Below are 23,159 nucleotides of genomic sequence, written 5' to 3'. Positions count from 1 at the left end.
TAAGAAGGAGCCATGTTTGGAGACCATTTGCTTTAAAAAGGATGAAAGTCACGTAGGTCTAGGTCTAACTATTTCTCAAGGGTTTGGGCTCTTTGTTTAAAAAAGTGAGCATATACCACTCTCTGTATCACTCATCCACTTTGGAAATGAGTCCTAAAGTTTGCCAGTGAGAAAATATCCCAAATGGGAAGATCAGGAAGGAGGCTGTGCCTACTGCATAACAGAGGTGGAATTTGGATGCAGTTTACTATTGGATGCCTGAGTGGTAACAAGACCTTTACATTAGCAAATGTACATAGTCAGGGACAATTTTATGCCCTCTTGAGCAACTTCACCGCGGAGAAGGTGACCATGCTCCTCATTCCTCAGACAAGCACAGATAGCTTTCTCTCTCCTAGCTGCTTCCGCTGAGCACTCCCTCCCTCTGTTATTTATTAAAATGTGCAATACACCAAGAAAGGGAAAGATTATCCTGCTTCCTGCCGTGCAAGACGGTGTGCCGATGGCCAAGGTTAAATGCAGCATTTGGTTTCTTAAGCTTCTTTAATGGGTAAGTGGAAAAGCAATCTGGGACCAGAGCTTGCAGCAGTGACTCTCTGAGGATTAAAACTTGACTTTAATTTGGACTCCATGGCTAAGATTAAATCTGCTTCTGCTATCATTATCCCACTTACGTTTGTCCCCACTCTGTTTCCACTCTACCAACCAGCTGAGTGGGAAGAAATTAACCTGACCTTGAAGAAAACTCACAGAATCGTTAAGACCTCAGGTTTTCAATAGCCAATACAATTCTAGAGGCCTGCTAACATTTAGATCATAGATTCACAGGTCTGAAAAGGATTTTAAAAATCATATAGCCCACACATTTAACAGATGAGGAAAACAGAGTCCAGAGAACCAAGGTGACTTGTTCAAACTTGTCAGCTAGTTGGAAACAGGTCTGAACTAGAATGAGGCTTCAAAACCTCAAACTCCCCATTCCCATGGCACCACGACTAGGCTCCAACCATGTCCACTTCATCTCCAGATCACCCAGGAAGGAACATGCACACATCCGGGCTTTTACACAATGTTTGGAATTTTCCTTGTGCAAATAAAAACACCCAAGGAACAGTCTTATGCTTATGGGGTCTTTATCCAGATCAAAATTACATATTGAAATTAAAAATTTACATGGTTTTTTCTACCCAGGAAGGATTAGGCCATATTTCTCTCCCAAAAGTTAGCTCTTCCCATTTATGTTTCTGATCTGTTTCTAACCAACATACTCAAGTTTTAAATTCTGGCACAGCCTACAGCTGATAAACTACAGCAAAAATAGGAGTATGGATTTATAACCATCCTGGAACCCAAAGGTTCAAGTCAGCTCACAGATGCATTTTGTTTGTCTCATACTGTTTTCAAAATTTGACTTTGAGTTTTATACCCAAGTTGCTTTACTAGTTATGCTTACTACTTGGCCCCTGAAAATCTTTGTGTTTATGATCCATGTTTGGAAAACTTCTTTCCAAACATAGGTAGGGTAGGCAGGTATTGAGTCTCAATGCAGAATCTAAAGACAAACCTCCACTCTGGACCATTAGCCTCCTATAACCCTGAGGATCAAAAGTAGTTAATGAAGTCAGTCCCCTATTTGGTCTTCTGTAAAGTGATAATACTTTAAACTTATATCTGTCTTGAAACAACAACCTGGTTTTGTAAATGCAAGTTATTGCATGGAATTGAGCTAAAGAGTGAAAAAAATTATACTGCAATATTATGGGAAAACCTGATGAGAACTATTTGGAGAATTTTAGATTTTAGTCTAGAGTAACCTGCCAGTGCTGCTCTTTTTTTTTTTTTTTTTTTTTTTTTTTTATCTCAAATGACCTCACCTAAATACACCTACACAAGCCACTTCCATTTATTTCTTTCTGAAGACATCTGTACAGTTTCAGAAATAATTATTATCTTTCAAAGTTTTTTTAAACAAAAACCCTGAATTATTGGCTTTCCTTGACAATCTAACTTGCACAGTTCTAAATTAGTATCTCCCAGACAGATTTTGAATAATGTAAAAAGGTAAAGCCCACATGAAAATAAAAAAAATTAAATAGAATTTAATCTGTCATATATGAATTTAGTTTATCTTTATTCCTTTAATAATCTTCAAACAAAAACACTTTATTCTACTTCAAAAATATTAGTACCTTGGCAGTTTCTTTTAAATAGTTTTCTTCTTGAAAAGTTCTAATATTCCATGTTCCACAAAACATATTTCAAAAACAATATTTCAAAATCATGGAATTCTCCATTTCCTTTACACATGCCTATAGTAAAGGAAAAAACTCCTTTTATTCCTAGAGATATAGATTTATTCAAAATTGGTTTTTTATCTACTTGGTAATACTTTTACCAAATCACTTTTTTGTTGTTGTTATCCATTAGATCTACAGAAGAACTTGGAGTACTATCTTACCAGTGTATTTATTAAGTTTATAAGTTAAAAATTCAACAGTAAAAAATTAGAACACTACCTCAGAGTTATAGAGAAAGAATTGAGGCTCTGAGCCTTCATTTGTTGCAGAAACAAAACAAAACAGTCCCTAGATTTCCATGGCAAACCATAAGGAGAACTTTTGGAAATTATCCTAATACAATTTATTTTCATGAGGCTGAGTGGTCACCTCTTCTAAAGCCTCGTCAACAGTCATTGAAATGGATTGTCTTCATTTGGCTTTAACTGGCTGATAGAGATGTATAAACTGTAAGTGTTCAAGAAGGCTGATGTTCACAGACCTCAGCTGAAGGGACTACTGGATTACATACAATGACTAAAGTCAGAGTTGAGTAATCTCCTCCCTCAGACTGGGGCAGGTTTTTCTTTGGTAATTGCACTTACTTTGATGACTTGGAAAGAGGAAGTGTTTAATTACATGGTGTACGAATACATCTAATTTAACTGCTCTCAAAAAGTATTAAACTCATTCTTTGGGATAATAGAGTTGAATTCCAAATGCAGAAAACATTGGGATTATTGTAATCATGCATCTTGTACATCTGATTATGTCTACTGTTTCCGTAGCTGTCAAGTATACAGTAAAGACTTTTAAAACTCATTTCAGTCCTATGTCAAAAGTATTATGTTGTCTCATACTTGTGATATTTAAAAAAAAATACAACTTCAAACCCGTCTCAGGAAAATGTCCAAATGGAAAGTAGCTATGACCCAAGTGCCAGGGAAAACACAATTATTCATCTCACCCAAATGTTTTCATTTCCAGGAAAACGTTGGGCCACCACTGAGAATCCAAGTTCATACGAAAAATGTTGGTTCTAAAATAACAAAGTTGGTTCTAAAAGGCTAAGTCTCTAATTTACTTCCTTTCTGCCTGTGTACCAATTTATTGCGACTTTTGTATACTTTCCTATTTGGGCCCTCAGAATGCAATGGCTATTGCCATCCTAGGGTAGGAGGATTGCCTGCCCCACCATCAGGCAGGGGGGAAGTTGGCTTTGAAATGAATGCATAGGCTGCCCACTCTGCCAGACTTTGTACTAAAAAAGTACTAAAAAAGTACTACAAAAGTACTAAATCATCTGAAATCTCACGCGGGAAAACATCATTATGTAAGTCTAAAACCGAGCTATTAATTTCTGGATCTGATGTGTTGATATCACAGTCACTATGTTTTGAAAAAGCTAATTATTTTAAAGGCCTCTAAGTTAAGAATGGTTTTCTGAACTCTGAAGTTATATATTCCTGAATGCTCCTATCCATTGCTCCTCAACGATAGCAGGTTAAAGATGAGCATTCATGATTAGCCTGCAGTATCTATTTTGGTTGCCCTCAAGCTTCAGAGTAATCATACAGAAGCCTTATTACTTTTTAAAATGATCGTTATAATGCATACTCGTGAGGCTCTCGGCATGAACCTAGAGTACTTGTTAGTCCATGGAGTGATGGTTGGAATCTGGGACATAAGACTGGGGCTAAATTTCTTTACCCTCCTAACCCCAGAGAGTCTTTAGAAAAATAGAAACAAAAGAGCACAAAGTACTTAAGGTAAGACACTGTTGTATTCATAATATAGAGAAATAACCACCATGCCTCATGGACAGGAGATACAGTTCTCCGCGGGGCTACAAAACGGTGCTAGTAATAATTTTAATTGGATGCTATCTTTGCTGCCTTCAAAGAGTATCATAAAGTGGAATTATTACAGGCTACAAATGCACTTACAGTGCTGGCCTCTCACCGGAGGAAGCAGATAACATTTATCCTTGGGAGGGTAGCATCAATGGGGTTCTATTTGTTCCCTTCACATGCATCCCCAGTTGCCTGCTATTTGCTTCCCCTTCCTCTGTCTAAGAGATCAATTTGAATCAGACGCTGCGGAGCTGGATGCTAAGTTTTGCTGGCCTCTGCCGTGGGGGAGGGCACAGCCCCCTGGAAAGGGCCTGTGTGCTCCTGGGCCGGGCGGAGGGCGTACCTGCAGAGGACTGGGTGGCGTGAGCTGCGACGGAAGGCCATGTCCTGGAGATGGGCTGAGTTTCTGAGGGGGGCTTGCGTTCTGCTGAGTTGGAGACGGTTGGTTCTGGTTCTGGTTCTGGTTCTGGGGGTGAGGGTGGGACTGAGGCTGCGGGGGCTGCGATGGCGGAGCTGGCAGCTGCTGGGAGGCGGGTGGCGGCTGCTGGGGCGGGGCCGGCTGGGGCTGGGGCTGCGGCGCTTGGGACGGTGGGGGCGCCTGCGGGTGGCTGCTGGGCGGCGGAGGCGGCGGCGGCTGGAGCTGCTGGAGTTGCTGGAGCTGCTGGAGTTGGGAGTTCAGGGATGAGGTAGCTACAAGAAAACAAACACACACACAGGCGGGGGTGAAACAAACACGACAGAACATTTCGCTGTGCGTCTCCGGCAGCTTGTCTGGTGTGAGCTGCCCTTGAGGAAAAGTTGACCCTCTCACCTTTGGTACCTGAAAGGGTTGTGGGGCATTGGCAGAAAGAGCCACTTTGCCGGTGTGGCTCAGTGGTTGAGCGTGGACCTATGGATCATGATTCAATTCCCCGTCAGGGCACATGCCTGGGTTGGGGGCTCCATCCCCAGTAGGGGGCTGGCACGGGCAACCCATTGATGAGTCTCTCTCATCATTGCTGTTTCTATCTCTCTCTCCCTCTTTGAAATCAATAAAAATCTATATTTTTTAAAAAGAGTCACTTCTTGGGAAAAAATGTAAAAATTCAAGGAAGATGAGAATGTACCACATCAAGTTATTACTTTGAAAGGTATTGAGCAGTGCAAGCCAAAATATCACTAGAAAGGGAGGTCATGTTTAAAAGTACTTTCTCTCTTCCTTCCTACACTGCTTGGGCAATACACTTATGCTTTCAAGGTTTGATTGAAGGTTCAACCAGTTTAATTCTTTTGGTAAATGTTGGACTGGAGTTAAGAACAGAAAACTAAACGGTTTGTAAGCTTTTCATCATCAATGCCATTAATCGTGTCATTTTCACTTGCTGGTTCAGGCCTCTGCCATTGGCTTAGACATGTTAGTTTCAAGTTTCTACAATACATGATTCTCTGTTTTGCAGAGTCAGAATCCTGACGGTGAGGTTTTTGCCTGCTGATCATAGATATAGAGACACCCCTCCCCCCACAAAACTAGGTTATTGTAGGCGATTGTGAACTGTATACGGTGGTAACCAAACACATTAGCACCCCAAGGACACGCAAGAAACTGAGAAAATGAGATCATCTTTCAAGATTTTCTTTCTTTCTTTTTTCTTCAAGATTTTCTTATTATGTGAAAAGTAAGCGTTGGTAGGACAAGCTGTCTTAACACTGAGCACACGAAATTTGTTCTCCGACGCCCATCTAGCACTGGACAATTTCTACAGCAGAAAGGCATTCAGTTTGGCCAAAGAATGATCTAGAGAAAATTGCTGCTGCAAGTTCACGTCCTTCTTTGCCTGAATCTCAGTCTGAAAACTTTCCAACAAGCCTACAGATAAATATAAGGATCAATGTTGAATGCATAGGGCTGCGATGTTATCCTGCTCCTCCCTTACCGAGAATTTGTCAAGATTTCCAGAGGTAATAACTCCTGGTTGCAACATTAAACTAGTCCCTATTTTTAGAAAATGTTCCTTTAAAAAATCTAGTGATTCCATAGTGACATATACGTGTCTTTATATAACAAGTATGTTCTCAAGAACATATTTGTGTGTACTTTGACCCATATGTTGAGGACACCTAAAGGACGTTCTCTGTAAGGAAATCAACCAGTGACTATCTTTTTGAAGTTAAAAATAATTTTGTAAAATTCACTGAATAACAGTCAGGCACTAGTACTGTGCCAGGTAATATGTTATATTTCAAAACTGCCTTTAAGGAGTTTGTAGTCTATTTGTGGAGACCAGATTAACTCATAAGAAATGATCAGGCTTGAGGTAAATGTTACTGAGTCCTGCTAATGATAGATGTTTGATACATATCAATTGATTGACTAAGTGGTCAACTGTGTGCAAACTGACCAAAATGGCCAAGAGAAGATATTCTGGGTGGAGAAACATCCAGAATCCAGCATGGCTCAGGCGATATTTCTGAAGGACAATGTGGAGAATAGACTGCCTGGAACAGAGGCTTTGGGAAGTTTTGAGTGACTTTAGACTTTAGAGAAGGTGAGGAGCTTATCTTGTGAAAGTGGTGGGAAGAGGGAACACTCCCAATTAACCTCTGGTGTAAGTCAGATTTCAAATATATGGTAGACTCAGGTTTGTTTCAACAAGGCATAGCTGTAGTGATGAAATGTCACTTGGTAATTCTCGGGGACACCAAATATCCATTCTGTGCTCTCAGCTACCATGTAGGGCTTCCACGTTGGACCAGCTGGGATGGCAAGTCCTCACTGGGTCAATGAATTACTCTAGGTCTGCTCAGCACTCGGTCTGGTGTGTGTCCTTCCTTGTGTGTAAACCCAGAGTGCTCTGAACTCTAGAGGTAGAGGTGGTGTGCATGAGAGAGGGCTGGAAGATGCCCAGTCAGTAGGAACTCTCTGAACTTTATACTCAATTTTGCTGAAAACCCAAAACTGCTCCAAGGAATAAAGTCTATATAATAAAAATTCTCAGTCATCATGCCATTTATTGGAACTTGAAGAGTGTGGTTTGGTTTTGTCCTTCTCTGCCCTTCGCCGCCCCCACGCCCGCCTGCCCCAGCTCCTATTGTACAAAATCACATCTTATTGAAGATCTGGGAGCCCAGCTCCATCCTTGCCTCCCAGGATCTTCTGCATTCATCGGGGGCTAGGGGTGGGGGAGTGGGGCTGGATGTCTCCTTTGGGTGGACTTACAGACTTTGGGAAATAATTGCATCTGGCCTCCTGCCCGATTCAAATCAATCCTGTCCTGCTTTCTTTCAGGTGGGAGGCACATCTGTCAGTGCTTATTCTCATGGTTGACTTAAATACCATCCTGTTTCATTTTGGTTAGAAAAGCATTTATCTAAAGCAGCCTTTAGAAACAGGAAAGACCGGGGAATATTGGCAGATAGATACTGGCCGACGGGTAGGTGCAACAGACCCTAACCTACTTATGAGACTTGGTCCCAAATCTGTCTTCATTCCTTTATGTTGGTGAGTTCACATGGGCTATTTCTTTCCCATGACCTGCAGCTTGCCTGGAGAGGCATGACCTAAACTAAACTTCTGAGTTACATAAACTAATTTGGCATCTGCATGCAAAGTGGACAATAAAATATGTTCAGCTATATCCTGATGCAAAGGAAATCGTGAGAGGGTCATACAAGAATGTAATGTAACTCTTGTCTAAAAAATGCCAAATCCACCTACACAATAGTATGAAAATAAAAGCTTAAAAACGCTAAAATATCAAGCCTTTAAATGGCTAATTGTATAAAGCACACTGAGATATGGACACAAGTTAGGAAGGTTAAAGAATATATTTGAACTTTAGGGAATCTTTGCCAATAAAATGATAATTTTGGAGGATAAAACTGTGACCCTATTTATGATATAAAGAGTTTATTCTCTCCCCTGGTATTTATATCTTCTTGTGATTATTTCCTCTATGTCTGGTTACTACACTATACAGGCCAATGTTAAATATAGAAGTTAACTACAGTAACAGTAGCTATGAAAGAAAAAGAGATACCTAGAAATTTACATTAGGCTACTTAAAAATTTTTAAACTCATTGAAGAAGAAATACAGGACAAAATTCAATCACACTCTGAATTTCCTAGAGAGAAGGGAATACTATGGCAAAACCAGTGGCTTGAAATTTCCCAAATAAATAATTAAATATGACAAAGGATTAGCCAAGAATCCTGCATTTCTCCATTTGTTCAGTTTCTTTATGTCCACTGTAAATTAGAAACAAATCCTTATTTTGAATATTTGTTTAAGGTTTTCCCAGGAAACCACACATGTAAAGAGAGCCACACCAGCAGAGGTATGGAATTATATTGAATGGGATTCACATAAGACTACTTTCAAATCAGGGAAATGGAAAGTAAAAGCAAAACATATACCCATTTATAAAGAGTAAGAAATCCATGAAAGATTCTGAACAAATGTAGATATGTCTTTCACTTAGCAAAGTATTTGAAACATCTTAGGGTTCACAGAAAGCACAATAGTATCCAAATGCTAAAGGAACAACACCCTCACTTTTGTTAACACAAAGTATAACATCATGTTATTATCAGCACTCTAGTGGGGATCTCAGCATTTCTTGGACTTTTCAGGTTCAGGCATATGTGGGCATGTTTGGGTTTGAGTGCCTGCTGGGAATGAGTACGAGCTATTACTCATGGCTGATGTTTACACACTCCTGGACATATCTGGGACTACAGTAGCTTCATAGAAATATATTTACAGTGGGGATAAGTCTCATGCTAAGGAGGAAGGAAGCAGGTGGGGACTTAGCATTGAAAGTGACCAGGAGTCCTGAACAGGGCATGGTAGTAATGGCTATTCAAACCCACTTTTAGCCCAGTCAGCTGGCACAAGCCTGGAGAGAGAGAACACCAAGTTAAATAAGAGCAACCTTGAAAGTCTGACGCTAAGTGCCAGAAGCCAGATGCCAAAGACACATATTGAATAATTCCATTTATATGAAATATGCAGAATAGGTGGATCCACAGAGACAGAAAACAGACTAGTGGTGACTGGGATGGAGGTTTCCTGCTGGGGTGATGAAAAAGTTCTGGAACTAGATAGTGGTGATGGTTGGACAGCACTGTGAATGTACTTAATGCCACTGAGCTGTATATTTTAAAATGGTGAAAATGACAAGCTTTATGCTATGCATATTTTTTGATGATGATGATGATGATGATGATAATAATAATGGCTGTTTCTATATAGTCACACACTGGAGAGCAAGCCATATTGCCTTGGGACACCACCAGGGAAGAGAGTAATCTTCCCCTCCATATGGCTGTGTAGTCCAGAGGGTTAAAGGCAGCCGCCAGCAAGGACTATACCTGGTGGAGGGAGAGATGTGGGCAGGGCCACTAGATGCTGGATGGCACAGGGAGGAGAACGCTGCGCTTGCTGCAGAGGCATAGGTCTGACAGAGCGGAGCAAGGGGATTACTATCAAAGGGGACCATGGACTCAAATCTGAGCACACACAGGCACCTCCTGTTACTTCCAGAAATGCTGGAGAAGTCTTGGAAGCTGGACACTGTCAGCAGGCGGAGAACCGTGATGACAATGTGGGTTCAAAATAAGACAGTGCCTCATAGTTTGAAAAGTACGTTCATTGAATATGCGTGCATTCATTTTTCAAGACAACCATGTGGAGAGATGCTATCAATGCCATGTTATACACACAGAACTTGGGCTCAGAGAGTTTAAGTGACCTTCCCAAGTTTACATAGCTAGTGAGTGCTATGGAAAACTCAATCCCAGGCCTGTCGCCTCCCAAAGCCTCTTAACATAACAGAATCACTTATATAGACAGGGCAACCTATTTCTCCCTGAGAGCTGGAACAAAGATAACTACCCACTCGTACACAGGTGCCCTCCACAGCCCTACTCTTGAGCAGAGGCGGCACCGGTTCTTGGCTAAGAGGCTAATTTGAAGGTGTCCGCTCAGTGATGAATTGTTCAGCTCTTGGGAAAGTGTGTAAAGTTGTACCTCTGTCTTGCTGCAAGCAAAACCTTTTTATAAAACATGCTGATACGAAACACAAATGTGCATTTTGAGGATAAAGATGCTAATTTGGGGGTGAATCATGAGTTATTATAGAGAACAGAGACACGGAGTTGCAGGAACGGAGGTGAGAAGTAGGACTGCAGGGAAGGCGGGGAAAGGCCACGATACCTTTATTCATGGCGCACGTTTGCCTTCATGGTAAGAGAATGTTTCCTTTATGCTTTACAGAGGGCAGCAGCAGTACTGTGATCAGGCTTGGCGATATTTTAAGGAAAATAACTGAGTAGGATATCAGCTTACGTTGTCCACAGAACTCTGGGGTGTGTTGCCTCTAAAGTTGGGTGGCAGTTATAAGTTCCCCAGATGGATTTGTTCTTCTTTTATTAAAACTGTTCTCTTCACTTTTTTTAAAAAAATGTATTTTTTATTGATTTCAGAGAGAAATGGAGAGAGAGAGAGAAATATCAATGATGAGAGAGAATCATTGATTGGCTGCCTCCTACATGCCCTGCACTGGGGACCAAGCCTGCAGCATGTGCCCTGACCAGGAATCCAACCGTGACCTTCTGGTTCATAAGTCGACTCTCAACCACTGAGCAACACCGGTCAAGCAGTAATGAACTATCTATATATATAAAAGGCTAATATGCAAAGTGTCCCCTCAGGAGTTCGACTGGGAGACTGGGAGCTTGATCGCTCACTATGACTTGCGCTGACCACCAGGGGGGCGGCATGGAACAAAGGAAGGCTCTGGCCGGCAGCCGGAAGGCCCCGATCAATCCTGACCATGGGCCAGGACTAGGGACTCTACCTGTGCATGAATTTCGTGCACTGGGCCTGTAGTGTTGAATATAAAATAAGCTTAATAAAATTTTTTGTGATATAATTGGTATGTAACATTTCATTAGTTTTAGGTATACAACATAATGATTTGATATATGTATACATTGTAGAATGATTATCACATGTTTTAGTTAACATGTATTGTCACACATTGTTACTTTTTTGTGTGTGATGAGAATTTTTTAAATGTACTCTCTTAGCAACTTTCAAATATACAATACAGTGTTTGTTTTTTAACTACAGTCACTATTCTGTACATTATATCCCCAGTTATATATCTTATAACTGGAAGTTTGTACCTTTTGACCACCCTTACTCATTTTATCCTTTCCCCCTTTCCCCATGCCCCTTCTCTGGCAACCATGAATCTGTTCCCTGTATCTATGACTTTGGGTATTTTTTGTTTGTTTGTTTTTATTGATTTTTAGAGAGAGAGTAATGGAGAGGGAGAGATAGAAACATTGATGTGAAAGTGAAACATCGATCAGCTGCCTCCTGCATGCCCCCTACCAAGGATTGAGCCTGCAACCTGGGCATGTGCCCTGGCCAGGAATCACACCAGCAACCTTTCAGTGCATGGATGACACCCAACCAACTAGGCCACACCATCCAGGGTGAGTTTGGGTGTTTGCAAGATTCTACATGTAAGACTGTACATGTCTTTCTCAGACTTATTTTACATAGCATCATGACCTCAAGTTCCACCCATGTAGTCACAAAGTGCAGGATTTCCTTCTTTCTCATGGAAGAATAATATTTTATTATATATACAAGGTGAGACAAAAGTAGGTTTACAGTTGTTCGTACTGTAATAATAATACAATAATAAATAATAACACAAGAACAAACTGTGTTTTGCATACTCAGGCTGCAAAGATACTTTTTGCTTTACCTTGCATATTACATTTTCTTTATCCATTTTTCTGTTGATGAATGCTCTAATAAGGCTGCATGGATTAATCTATAGTCAAGCTTATCCTAGTGTGATGAAACTAGTTAATTCATGCTGCTGAGAAGCTTTAAATGAGTGTAATAAACATCTTTGATTGATTAAAATTGCAAATATGTGTTAAGAGGAAATATGCATATGAATTTCTTTAAAAATGCAGTTTTCTTGAAGGAAAAACCTTTTAGATAGTCTAGTAGAAAAGGAGAAATAACTACAAAAAGGTTCTTGAAGGGCACAAAGGTGGGAACCATAGTGGACCTTCCTCTGACTAGTTAGGACAACCCGGGCCTAGCTGCCCTCTCCCCAGGCACAGGCAAACGTTAGACACTGTGAGCTGTGAGAAACCTGGTGTGGATGTCCTCCTCGTAGAGGAAGAAAATGCAGTCATACTGATGCGAACTTTAAATATATATATATCCTATATAATAAGAGAGGAATATGCTAATTATCCGTTACGCCTTGAGTGTAATGACCAACTGCTTAATGACCAGATCACAGATCTGCAGGAGGGTGGGGCAGCGAACTACAAGCAGGTGGCAAAAAGCTACAGGAGGGGGCAGGGCAGCAAGCTATGGGGTGGGGAGGGGGGCAGTGGTCAGAGAGCTACAGGAGGGTGGCAGAGAGCTACTGGTGCACAGATTCGTGTGCAGGGCTACTAGTATTAATAATAAAAGCATAGTATGCTAATTAGACTGGACATCTGAATGACCTTCCGGACGACCTTCCGGATGAAGCAGCTGCTGTGAGGGCCAAGCCTCTTGCACGAATTTCATGCATCGGGCCTCTAGTGTGTGTATGTATATATATTTCAGAGAGGAAGGAGAGGGAGAGAAAGATAGAAACATCAATGATGGGAGAGAATCATTGATCGGCTGCCTTCTGTACACCCCACACTGGGGATCGAGCCTTCAACCTGGGCATGTGCCCTCACCGGGAATCGAACTGTGATCTCCTGGTTCATAGGTCAATCAATGCTCAACAACTGACCCACACTGGCCGGGCCCAATGCTAACTTTTTAAATAAGATTCCTTTAGAAAGGCTTTAAGCAATTCCTTCCTGCCATTTCTATCAGATTTTCAACTCCTCTTCAGGTGGTGACACCAGGTCAAATGAGAACTCTTAGAATTTGAATGTGTATTTTGACTAAATTCCAGTGGATAGATGCTACATGTCCCTTGGTTTTGATTGATTGATTTCTGCATAGCCTGCAGGGAATCATTGACTGTATACGGAAACATTTATTCTTGATTTAAAATCCGTTTGTTCAACAGATAAGGCTAAAATTTATTCATCAGCAAATCCTAACCTCCCCACAATCACTGGTTTCCTTCTCTTTCGGATTTTGGAGGAGGCTTCGTGAGGAAAACAGCTGAGACAATGGGACTCTTGCTTGTCAGTTCTCTATGAACTCTGCTCATTCTCCAATTCTCCATGAGTAACCACGGGTATTTTTTTTGTTTTGTTTTGAGAGGTTTGGAGTTCACAGTCCATCACTGACTATGCCACAGTCACTTCTTAATACCATGTGAGTTCAATGACAGAAAGTACATTTGGGTGAGCCAGGGAGCAGCTCAAAGAAGTGCTCATGTAACATTCAATCCCATTATTTTCCCTCCATAAATGTGAAAAACAGTTATTTACATCCTTGGTGACCCCTTCTCAGAAGGCCCATCAACCTTCTAACTGGAGGTTAGAAGGTTTAAAATCATAGGTCACATTTATTGAGCATGGTTTTTCCAGGGAAACTTTTGAATTATTAGGGTAGAAGTGAAGCCATATTCATTAAAAACCAAGCTGTTCACATGGAAAGGGAAGATGCACGCTCATTTTATATTCCTATGCTAATGAGTAATTGCATAATTCTTTAAACTTATCCCACAAAGTAAGATGTGCCCTGGCTGTCAAAGCATCAGCACTTCCTTTCCTTTCAAATGGACATCTGCAGGAGCATATATTACAGGCAATTCTATGGATATTGTGCCTGGTTGAAACACGGCTCTATGTTCACTCAAATTTCTTTTAGGCTACAGACACATGGGCCAGTGCTTATATTCATGGTTGATTTAATCCATCCCCTCTGCCCATGTGGGGATTATTCCCTACAGTTATTCTCCAGTGATCTGTCAGTTCAGATTAAAAAAGTTAAGTGACGAAGGTGCGGTGGCTGATTCCTTTGGAAGTCTGTGGATGCTGGAATGGAGAGCAGGAGCTTTCCTTTTGAGAATCTGACTGCGCTCTCCTCTTTTTAATTTCTCCCACAGCACCACAGACCTTCCTTACAGAGGCTGAACTTCCACCTCTCTAAGCAGGTAATTCAGCTTTGTTCCGATACAACAACATCAGGGTTGCCAAAGAGCTTCATAGATTTGACGACACTTAGTTGTTATTTTAAAAGAAGGGGAGATAGCGTGTATGCCTTCTCACTTTACAAATGAAGAAATATGAACTCAGACATGATCCTAGGACCATGTATGTCCTAGTTTTTCTTGGCCTGCACAATAAATTATAATGTTTTCCTTAAGCTACATCTATTTTTATATTTTGAAACATAGGAATTAAAAATATGCCCTTGACAGATTTGCAATTCCATTCCATATTCATTAAAAAGAATTAAATGACTTTAATTGTGTAGCAAAATGTTTACCATTTAAAATGTACTCAGATTACATCATAAATATTATCATTCTCATTTTTATTTTCTCTTTCCATAGCTATAGTAGAATTCTTCAGCAGGAAAATTAATATGCTTCATGGCTAATTTGGTTATGTTGTATTAATGTGCTCATTAGCCATTCAATTTATATAGTCCAGTCTAAGCTTTCATATGTAATAAGTTGAAAAAGAAGACAATTAATAATTTAATGGAATTATTAATTACATTATCGATAATCCTACTGGAAGAAGAGTTATCAAACAAAGAATCTTGGGAAAATTCAGAAAAAGAAAGAGAGGCTGGAAAATTAATGAGGTTAGGATGTAATATGGTCTTACTTAAGTGAGTACAAATGTTTTTGCGCATGTTTCATGGATTCTTGTCAGGCTGGTTGATTTTGCTTATGGAAAGTAAAGTGGCCTTATTTTTACTTTGTTGTTGCTGTGTCGACACAAGAGGCAAATGCAAATGTATCAGTAAGGATAAATTAGGTTACGTGGTGGTAACAGCAGCCCTAAAATCTCAGTGGCTGTGCCCAAGAAAGTTTATTTCTTTTCATGGGATCATAAGTTGGCAGGGGGGCTTACCTCATTAAAGAGGTGCACAAGCTGATGGAGCAGCCACTATCCTGACCACTGGATGATGACAAGAGAAAAGAGAGCTCTTCAGGGTGGGAATTAAATGCCCTGGCTCAGAAGTAGCCCTGCCACTGTCTCACAACTCATTGGCCAGCACTAGTCACATGGCACCACTCAAAGGCAAGGGCACCAAGAAGTGCCATGCTTCAACTCCCAGAGAGAAGAGCCAGAAAAAGTTGGCAAACAGCATTCATTTCCTCCACAAAGGCATCGCTCTTCCTCTCAGATAGTTTCCGTGTTTAGTACTCTCTTTCCATTTCCATTTTCCCAAGTTAACCTCTGTGTGCCTCGTCTGGATCATTGAAAGAGCCTGTTTCCTGGCCTCTAATCTCTTAGCTTCCCTAATCTTTCTCTTTCTCATTCATTAATTCAACCACTGCTATCAAGTTGTTTCAAGTGCCATCTTCCATCAGCATTATCCTTCTAAAACACAGACAGGAGCATACCACGACTTTTTTACAAGCGCACAATAGTTCTCATCATCCAGAGATGAAACCATGGTGCTTGGACCGTCTAGGAGAAGGACTGCACCGTTCCAGACTCATTCTAACCCCCTCTGAACGCTCTCACTTCTAGTTCAGGGACAGACACTTCTGGGATATGGCTCAACACGGCTTCTGGAAACAAGGCTTAGAAAAAGTTTGAATTGGTTGACAACATTAAAAAATCAGGAATGTCTACATAAAATATGCATTGTCATTTTTCTTTAAAAAAATCCAGAAGGTCTGGCAACATGATTCTTGTTCCTGCATCAGCATTGGAGCTGAGTAGCAGCTGCCCTGCCAGGGAGGGCTGGCACCCCGGTCGTCAGGAGGAATTGCTCTTCTCGGCACCCTCACAGGGGAACATGCATGTGGTGCCTTGCACTACAATGAATAATGTGCACCTGGTTGCCTCTTTTACCCAATAACTTCCTGCCGAAGACAACTCTGTTTTAGTCAGGTCTTTTATTCTCTCAATCTTCCTGCCTCCTCGCAGAAATCTGCATGTGGTAGCTGTTCACTAAATAATTGAGAAATCATAATTGCAGGGAACTATAATTTGATTTGCCATTTGTTAACTTTAGCTTATTCTTCTTACCCTCACCGTGTCACGTGCTTGCTCTGGCTGGGTTCAAAAGAGAAGAGATACCATGAGAGAATTCCTGAGTTTGAAGAGCTCCACTGCTCATACTTCCAGGAGACTACATGCAGGTGATGTGTTTTCTGAGCATGCCGGGATCTACAATGAACTGTGGGAAATATTGTAGATGCATTTTTCAAAAATTAAGTAAGATTTCTGTGTTCCTTTTTTTATAACTATATAGACAAAGGTAGTCATCCTGACACACCTGGAGCCATGTCCTAAAAATTCTGTAGAATAATTTTGTTTGTGAACTAGACAGTCAATACGGGAAGCGAATGAACATGTAAGAATTCAGGATTTGAAGGTGTGTTATTAAAATTCAACTTGAAGTATGTATATAAAAGGTGGTGAAAGAAGAAATGACAAGCTTAGGAAGCCCTGAAAGGTTATCTGGGAAGACAGAAAAGTGTTTCAGCTTGACATGGGTCTTATATGGACAGATTAAATCATAATCTTGGAAGAGTGAAAAAAATATCATCACAACCCATGGCTGACCTAAAGTCCACCAAATCTGGGCAGAAACATCATAGAGCATATGGATTAAGTGGGTTTGAGTTGAAGGTCAGGTTTTTAGTATGTCTGGGCTAGTGGGTTGTGAAAATCGGCCATGTGTAACCATCGTGTTGCCCTGTTACATGAGTGGGTGATAAAAGGGCAGACTCACAATGGGTCAGCTACCACTCTTTCCATGGCCACCCTCTACTCCGTGCCACTAACAAACGCATGCTGTGTTCATCAGAAAAACTGGACAAAAGGGTAGGATGGATGAACACAAATTCACTAACATCTTGATAAAACAACACATATAGATCCTTTCTACCTATAATGAATTAAAACATTAATTAGAAATCCTGAATAGGTTACAGAAAAGCTGTTCAGAAGACCTAGATGAGAAAATGAATTTTATGGCAACAAAGTATCTCATAAATATGTTACTCCCTGCATAAAGACTCTCACTGCGGCTTGTAATGACCAGAATAAGAGTCTCCTGTTTTCTCTTTATATACATATTTATTTATATTTAAATTACTGCTCCCTTCCCTCCACCTGTGCCTCTGCCTTCCTCCTTTCTTCCTCCATCTCTTTCCTCCCTTCCTTCCTTTCTACCTATCTTTCGTCCTTACTCTAAACAGTTATTAAGCACCTACCATGTGTCAGGGAATGTGCAGGAAGCATAAACAGAAATTAGACTCTGGTTCTGCTTTCCCACATTTCATTCACAGTCTATCTGGGAGAATGGATATGCAAATGCTCAATCATGATATGTTAATATTTATTCTTGCTTAATGATTTTCACTATTTCTTTACTTCCCTCCAAATAAGTATAAATCACCCTTCAAGTTAAAACCATTCACAGCATGGCCCCTAGCCCATTTTTCGGTGTTAGCTCCAACCAGTCTCCTATGCGGAACCTCCATTCCAGTTGACCTTCTGAACATCATTGCCCATACATACTTGGCTTTCCTGTGTCCGTGTCTTTGCTCATGTTACACGTTTGAAATGCAGAAAAAGCATTTGATAAAATGCAGTGCCCATTTATGTTAAAAACACACAGTAAAGTGGGAATAGAGAGAACATACCTCGATGTAATAAACACTGTATATGACAAACTTACAGCCAACATCATACCCAATGGGCAAAAACTACAAGCGGTCTCCTTAAGATCAGGAATAAGGTCTTTGCTTTCACCACTCTTATTCAACATAGTACTGGAAGTTCTAGCCACAGCAATCAGACAAGAAGAAGAAATGGAAGGTATTCAAACTGAAAAGGAAGAAGTAAAACTGTCATTATTTGCAGATGACATGATACTGTATAAAGAGAATCCTAAAGATTCCACCAAAAAAACAAACAAAAACAAAAACAAAAACTACTAGAACTGATAAATGCATTCAGTAAAGTAGTAGGATACAAAATAATATGCAGAAATCAGTTGCATTTTTATGCACCAATAATGAACTATCAGAAAGAGAAACTAAAAAAATCATCCCATTCACAATTGCTTCAAAAAACAATAAAATACCTAGGAATAAATTTAACCAAGTATGTAAAAGACCTGTACTCAGGACATGATAAAACACTGAGGAAATAAATGATGGAAGCATGATTTTAGAGAGGACGAATTCACATCATTAAAATGTCCATACTACCTAAAGCAATCTACAGATTCAGCAAAATTCCTATGAAGATACCAATGGAGTATTTCACAGAATTAGAACAAACATTTCAAATATTTGTATGGAACCACAAAAGACTCCGAATAGCCTCAGCAATATGAGAAAGAAGATCAAAGTTTGGGGAATCACACTACCTGATTTCAAACTATACTACAAGGCCATGGTAATAAAAACAGCCTGGCACTGGCATAAAGAGACATATAGACCAATGGAACAGAATAGAGAGCCCAGAAATAAATTCATGCCTTTAGAGTCAATTAATATTTGACAAAGGAGGCAAAAATATAAATGGAGTAAAGATAGTTTAATAAGTGGTATTGGGAATATTGGACAGATACATACAAAAAACGAAACTAGACCACCTTCTTACACAAGACTAAACTCAAAAAATGGATTAAATATTTTAAAAAAGTTAGACCATAAAAAGCCTAGCAGAAAACATAGGCAGTAAAATCTTGGACATTTCTTATAGCAATATTTTTTTTCTGATATGTCTCCTTAGGCAAGGGAAACAAAAGAAAAAGTAAACAAATGGGACTTCATCAAACTAAAGAATTTTTGCACAGCAAAGGAAACCATAAAGAAAATGAAATGAAAAGACAATCCACTGAGTGGGAGAACATATTTGCCAATTATACATATGGGTTTAATATCCAAAATTTATAAAGAACTTATAAAACTCAATATCAAAAAGCCCAAACATTCCAATTAAAAAATGGGCAAAAAACACATAAAACAACACAGAACAGACACTTCTCCAAGGAGGACATACAGATGGCCAATAAACATATGAAAAGATGCTCAATGTCACTAAAAATCAGAGAAATGCAAATTAAAGCCACAATGAGATATCACCTCACACTTGTCAGAATCCCCATCATCAATAAATCAGCAAACAAGTGTTGGTGGGAATGTAAAGAAAAGAGAACCCTCATGCACTTTTGGTGGGAATGCAGATTGGTGCAGCCACTGTGGAAGGCATTATAGAGTTACCTCAACAAATTAAAAATAGAACTGCCTTATGACCCAGCATTTCCACTTCTGGGAATATATCTGAAGAAACTCGAAATACTAATTAGAAAAAAATATATGTACCCCTATGTCAATTGCAGTATTATTTACAATAACCGTGATTTAGAAGCAGCCCAAGTGTCCATAGGTAGATTAGTGGATAAAAAAGCCATAGCACATTTACAGAATGGAATATTACTCTGCTGTAAAAAGGAATAAATCTTTACTCTTTGCATCAGCATTGGATGGACCTGGAGAACATCATGCTAAGTGAAATAAGCCAGTCAGAGAAAGACCATATGATTTCACTCCTGTGTGGAATGTAACGAACAAACTGAACTGTCAAGCAAAACGGAGACTGACTCATGGAGAGGGGGAAGACAGCTGGGGGGAGGGGGCGGGTAAAGGTAGAAGGATTGAGCAAAAAAAGAAAAAAAAGAGAGAGAGAGAACTCCTGGACATGGACAACAGTGTGGTGACTGTGCGGGGAGGGGAAATGGAGGTGGAAGAGAGCATAGAGGGAATAAGTGGTGATGGAAAAAAATGAAATAAAAATAAGTAATCAAATAAAAATAAAGATAGATTTCTGGGGGGGGGGGCAGGGAAAGAAAAGAAAAACAAAGGGTCAAATCTGTAAGACGCCAATCACAGTGAAAGAGTGACTTATAATTTGAGAATTTCTCTCCCAGAATCCTACCAAGTGTATAAGAATCAGAGCTGACAGGGTTCTTGAAACTCATCAAACCAAACTTAACCTTTGAGAAATATGGAAAATGAAACCCAGAGACTTTAAGTGGTTTGCTCAAGCACATACAGAGGGAAGGGGAGGATTGTTTATTTGTATATTTTCGATGTATCTTGAACCAATAACCACTTATACCAAGGAGAGTCTTTCATTGGCTTAGAATTCTAGAGGCAGTTCTAATCTAATAGCTAAAATCTCTGTAATTATATAATTAAATGAGTGAAATAATGAAAAGTGCTCTAAAACTTTCTTGTTAAAGAACTATTTTATCTAAGACTAGCATTCCCGTTGCAGGAAAAATCCTGCAATAGGATTTCCTGCTGCACTCTACCCCGCCTCCGTTCCTCCCTTGCTGCCCGCCCCGCCTTCTCCTCCAGCCTGCCTGCGTTTCCCTTCGCCCCCGGCCCTGACTTCGCTCCTCCCTTCTCCTTCCCCCCGCCCCCCTGGCTTGCTTGCTTCTTCTAAGCTTTACTCCCTTTTGCAGCTCTTGGCTTCTTTCGACACTGTCTTGATAAGCAAATTAGCCGCCATCTTTGTTGGGGTAATTTGCATACTTGTCCTGATTGGTTGGTGGGCGTGGCTTAGGTGTAGCGAAGGTGCGGTCAATTTGCATATTTGTCTATTATTAGATTAGATAATGCAAGTAAGTGAAAAACATCCCCATGGAATTTATCTCCTAACCTTGGACCATAAATTATTAAACTTGAAAAATATCACTGGCACCAAAACTGAATTGTGTATGCATCTTCATTTGTTCAGTCAACACATATTTACCAAGAGCCGACTGTGTTCCAGACACTCACTGCTCCCCCGCAAATCTGAAAATTTCAAGCAGGAGGCGTCCACATGAGAAAGCATTGCAGCTCTTTTGCACGGCAGCCCGTTTCTAGGTCCAGCTGGCCGAGAGTCCATTTTACACGCTGCTGAATTAGGAGGTCCTCTGGGAAACACTGTCCCTCTAATGCATGCAAGGACAGGTAAAGCCTCTTGTTGACATCTACTTCCTTCCAGCCTAAAGGAAGGCTTACTGCAGAGGAGAGGGATTCGGGAAGAAGTTCCTGCTCTGGAATGGAGTGTCTCACATCTCAGGAAGGAAGGTGGGCCCCTGCTGCCTCGCAGACTGAGACAACCCTGTATCACTGGGAAGTTTTTATAATCTTGGGCCATGCTTGCATTGGCGCCCTCTGGTTTTGCCCCTCACTTTTCAAGTTTGAAAGCATTTAAATGAGATTGGACATTGAAAAAGACTTAAATTCACATTCATAACTTTTTCTCTGTTAAAATTAGGCAGTTAATAAAATCAGTTTCTATTCTGAAAGTCATAATTGCAACACTTCATCTTCCTCTGGCTACAGTAAAGTGGGGCAATAGGACGGAGGAAACGGCTCTTGTCTTATAAATATATACATTGAAAGTAGGTGGCTCCAAACTTCAGAAGGTAAGCAAGAAAGCGAAAGTCTTTCAGATGATTCTACGCACCGAGCACCGACCTAGGTGCTCCCAAGTCCTAAGCCTTCATGGAAAAGAACACAAAGGACTTTGCAGATGGTGGGGGCTGCTTGGTGCTCTGATCTGCCCTGCACCCCTGTGGTGTGACTCACTGGTACTGCAACCAGTGGGCACTGCCCGGGACTCAAAGGGGGCCTGGGGCAAGCTGTGTTCTTAGGTACTTCTCAGCTGCATGCCTGAGATTCCAACCTTTGTTGTCAATCTTCTCATCTGAGGCCCTGGATCTGGTGGGAATGAGTGTTAAATGCAGTTCTGATTAATATAATAATCACTGTTAGTGTTAGAGCTAAAAATGGAAATCAAAACACTACATTCTTACTAGTGTTCAGAAGGTCCCTGGCAACATAACACATTCAAATCTATACACTCAGGGACCTCTATGAAACAATTTGAGCTGCTTAGCTTTGGATAAACAAGTATTGAACCCTATCAATAGATCCAGAGGTATATGGCTTATAAGATTTCTGCCACTGTCATTCTTGCTGTTACTACTACTGTGACTGTTATTACTATGACTACCCTCATTGCTGTTACTTGTGTTGTTACCACTATTACTATTAGAATACAGTGTCAAGTAGGACTCGAATGCAAGGAGGACCTCCTCAATCTGCTCTCTACCAACTTCTCCCACCTCAAGTTGCTGGATTTCCTCATAGGTCAAGTACGTCAAAATAATGAAATAATAAATTTGGGGCAAATTGTTTAACTGCATCTTGTCTATAAAATTAGAAAAATCAGCAACTCCTCATGGATGTAATAAAGCTAAAATGGTATAGTGCATGTAAAGCCCCAAGCACAGTGCCAGCCACCAAGTAGGAACAGCCAAAGTATTAATTCTTCCCTTTCCTTTCAACCCACCACATTCCTGCACAGAAGTGAGAGGTCTGCGAGGTAGGTGGGGAGTTTGAAGGAGAAAAAGGAATGGAATAAAGAGGTATAAAAGGAAGGCGTTCTTGTGGAAAAGCAGGCTACCATCTCCAGTCACCATGAGAGGCCAGTGGAGTTGGAAGGCTGCCTGCCGGAGGGATGGAGGAGAATGGAAACTGACAGGAAACTCGAGGATATTTATTTTTCTAACAATACAGAGTTATCAGCCTGAAAACACCAACTAACACTATCAAAAAGTTTACCGATCATTCTCTGAGTACTTGTGCACCACACTCAACCTCCTGTGACCTCTGGTGGTTAACCTGCTTAGGTGGCTTAAGGACCTATGCAAATGACCAGTCGCAAGTCGGGCCAGGAAAGTCCTTCTTGCAGTGACCCAAGAGTCTGTATGCTTCTCTGGAAAAATTAACATTCTAAATTTCTAGGGGAAACTTAAGAAATGGAGAGAAGATCCTCTCCGATAG

The 23,159-nt window shown here is 40.5% G+C and overlaps 1 protein-coding gene across 3 annotated transcripts in view; it reads right to left on the bottom strand.

Moving 5' to 3' along the window:
• Positions 1-23,159, bottom strand: part of POU6F2 (POU class 6 homeobox 2) — a 427,905-nt gene that overhangs the window by 113,344 nt on the left and 291,402 nt on the right. For all 3 annotated transcript variants that reach the window (XM_028160000.2, XM_054726468.1, XM_054726469.1), the window contains exon 5: positions 4,473-4,819. In XM_028160000.2, the coding sequence (XP_028015801.2) occupies positions 4,473-4,819 (347 nt within the window). The remainder of the gene's footprint in view (positions 1-4,472; positions 4,820-23,159) is intronic.

The sequence above is a fragment of the Eptesicus fuscus genome, chromosome 14 (assembly GCF_027574615.1).
Source record: "Eptesicus fuscus isolate TK198812 chromosome 14, DD_ASM_mEF_20220401, whole genome shotgun sequence".
Lineage (NCBI taxonomy): Eukaryota > Metazoa > Chordata > Mammalia > Chiroptera > Vespertilionidae > Eptesicus > Eptesicus fuscus.
This window is presented reverse-complemented; position numbering and strand designations above follow the sequence as displayed.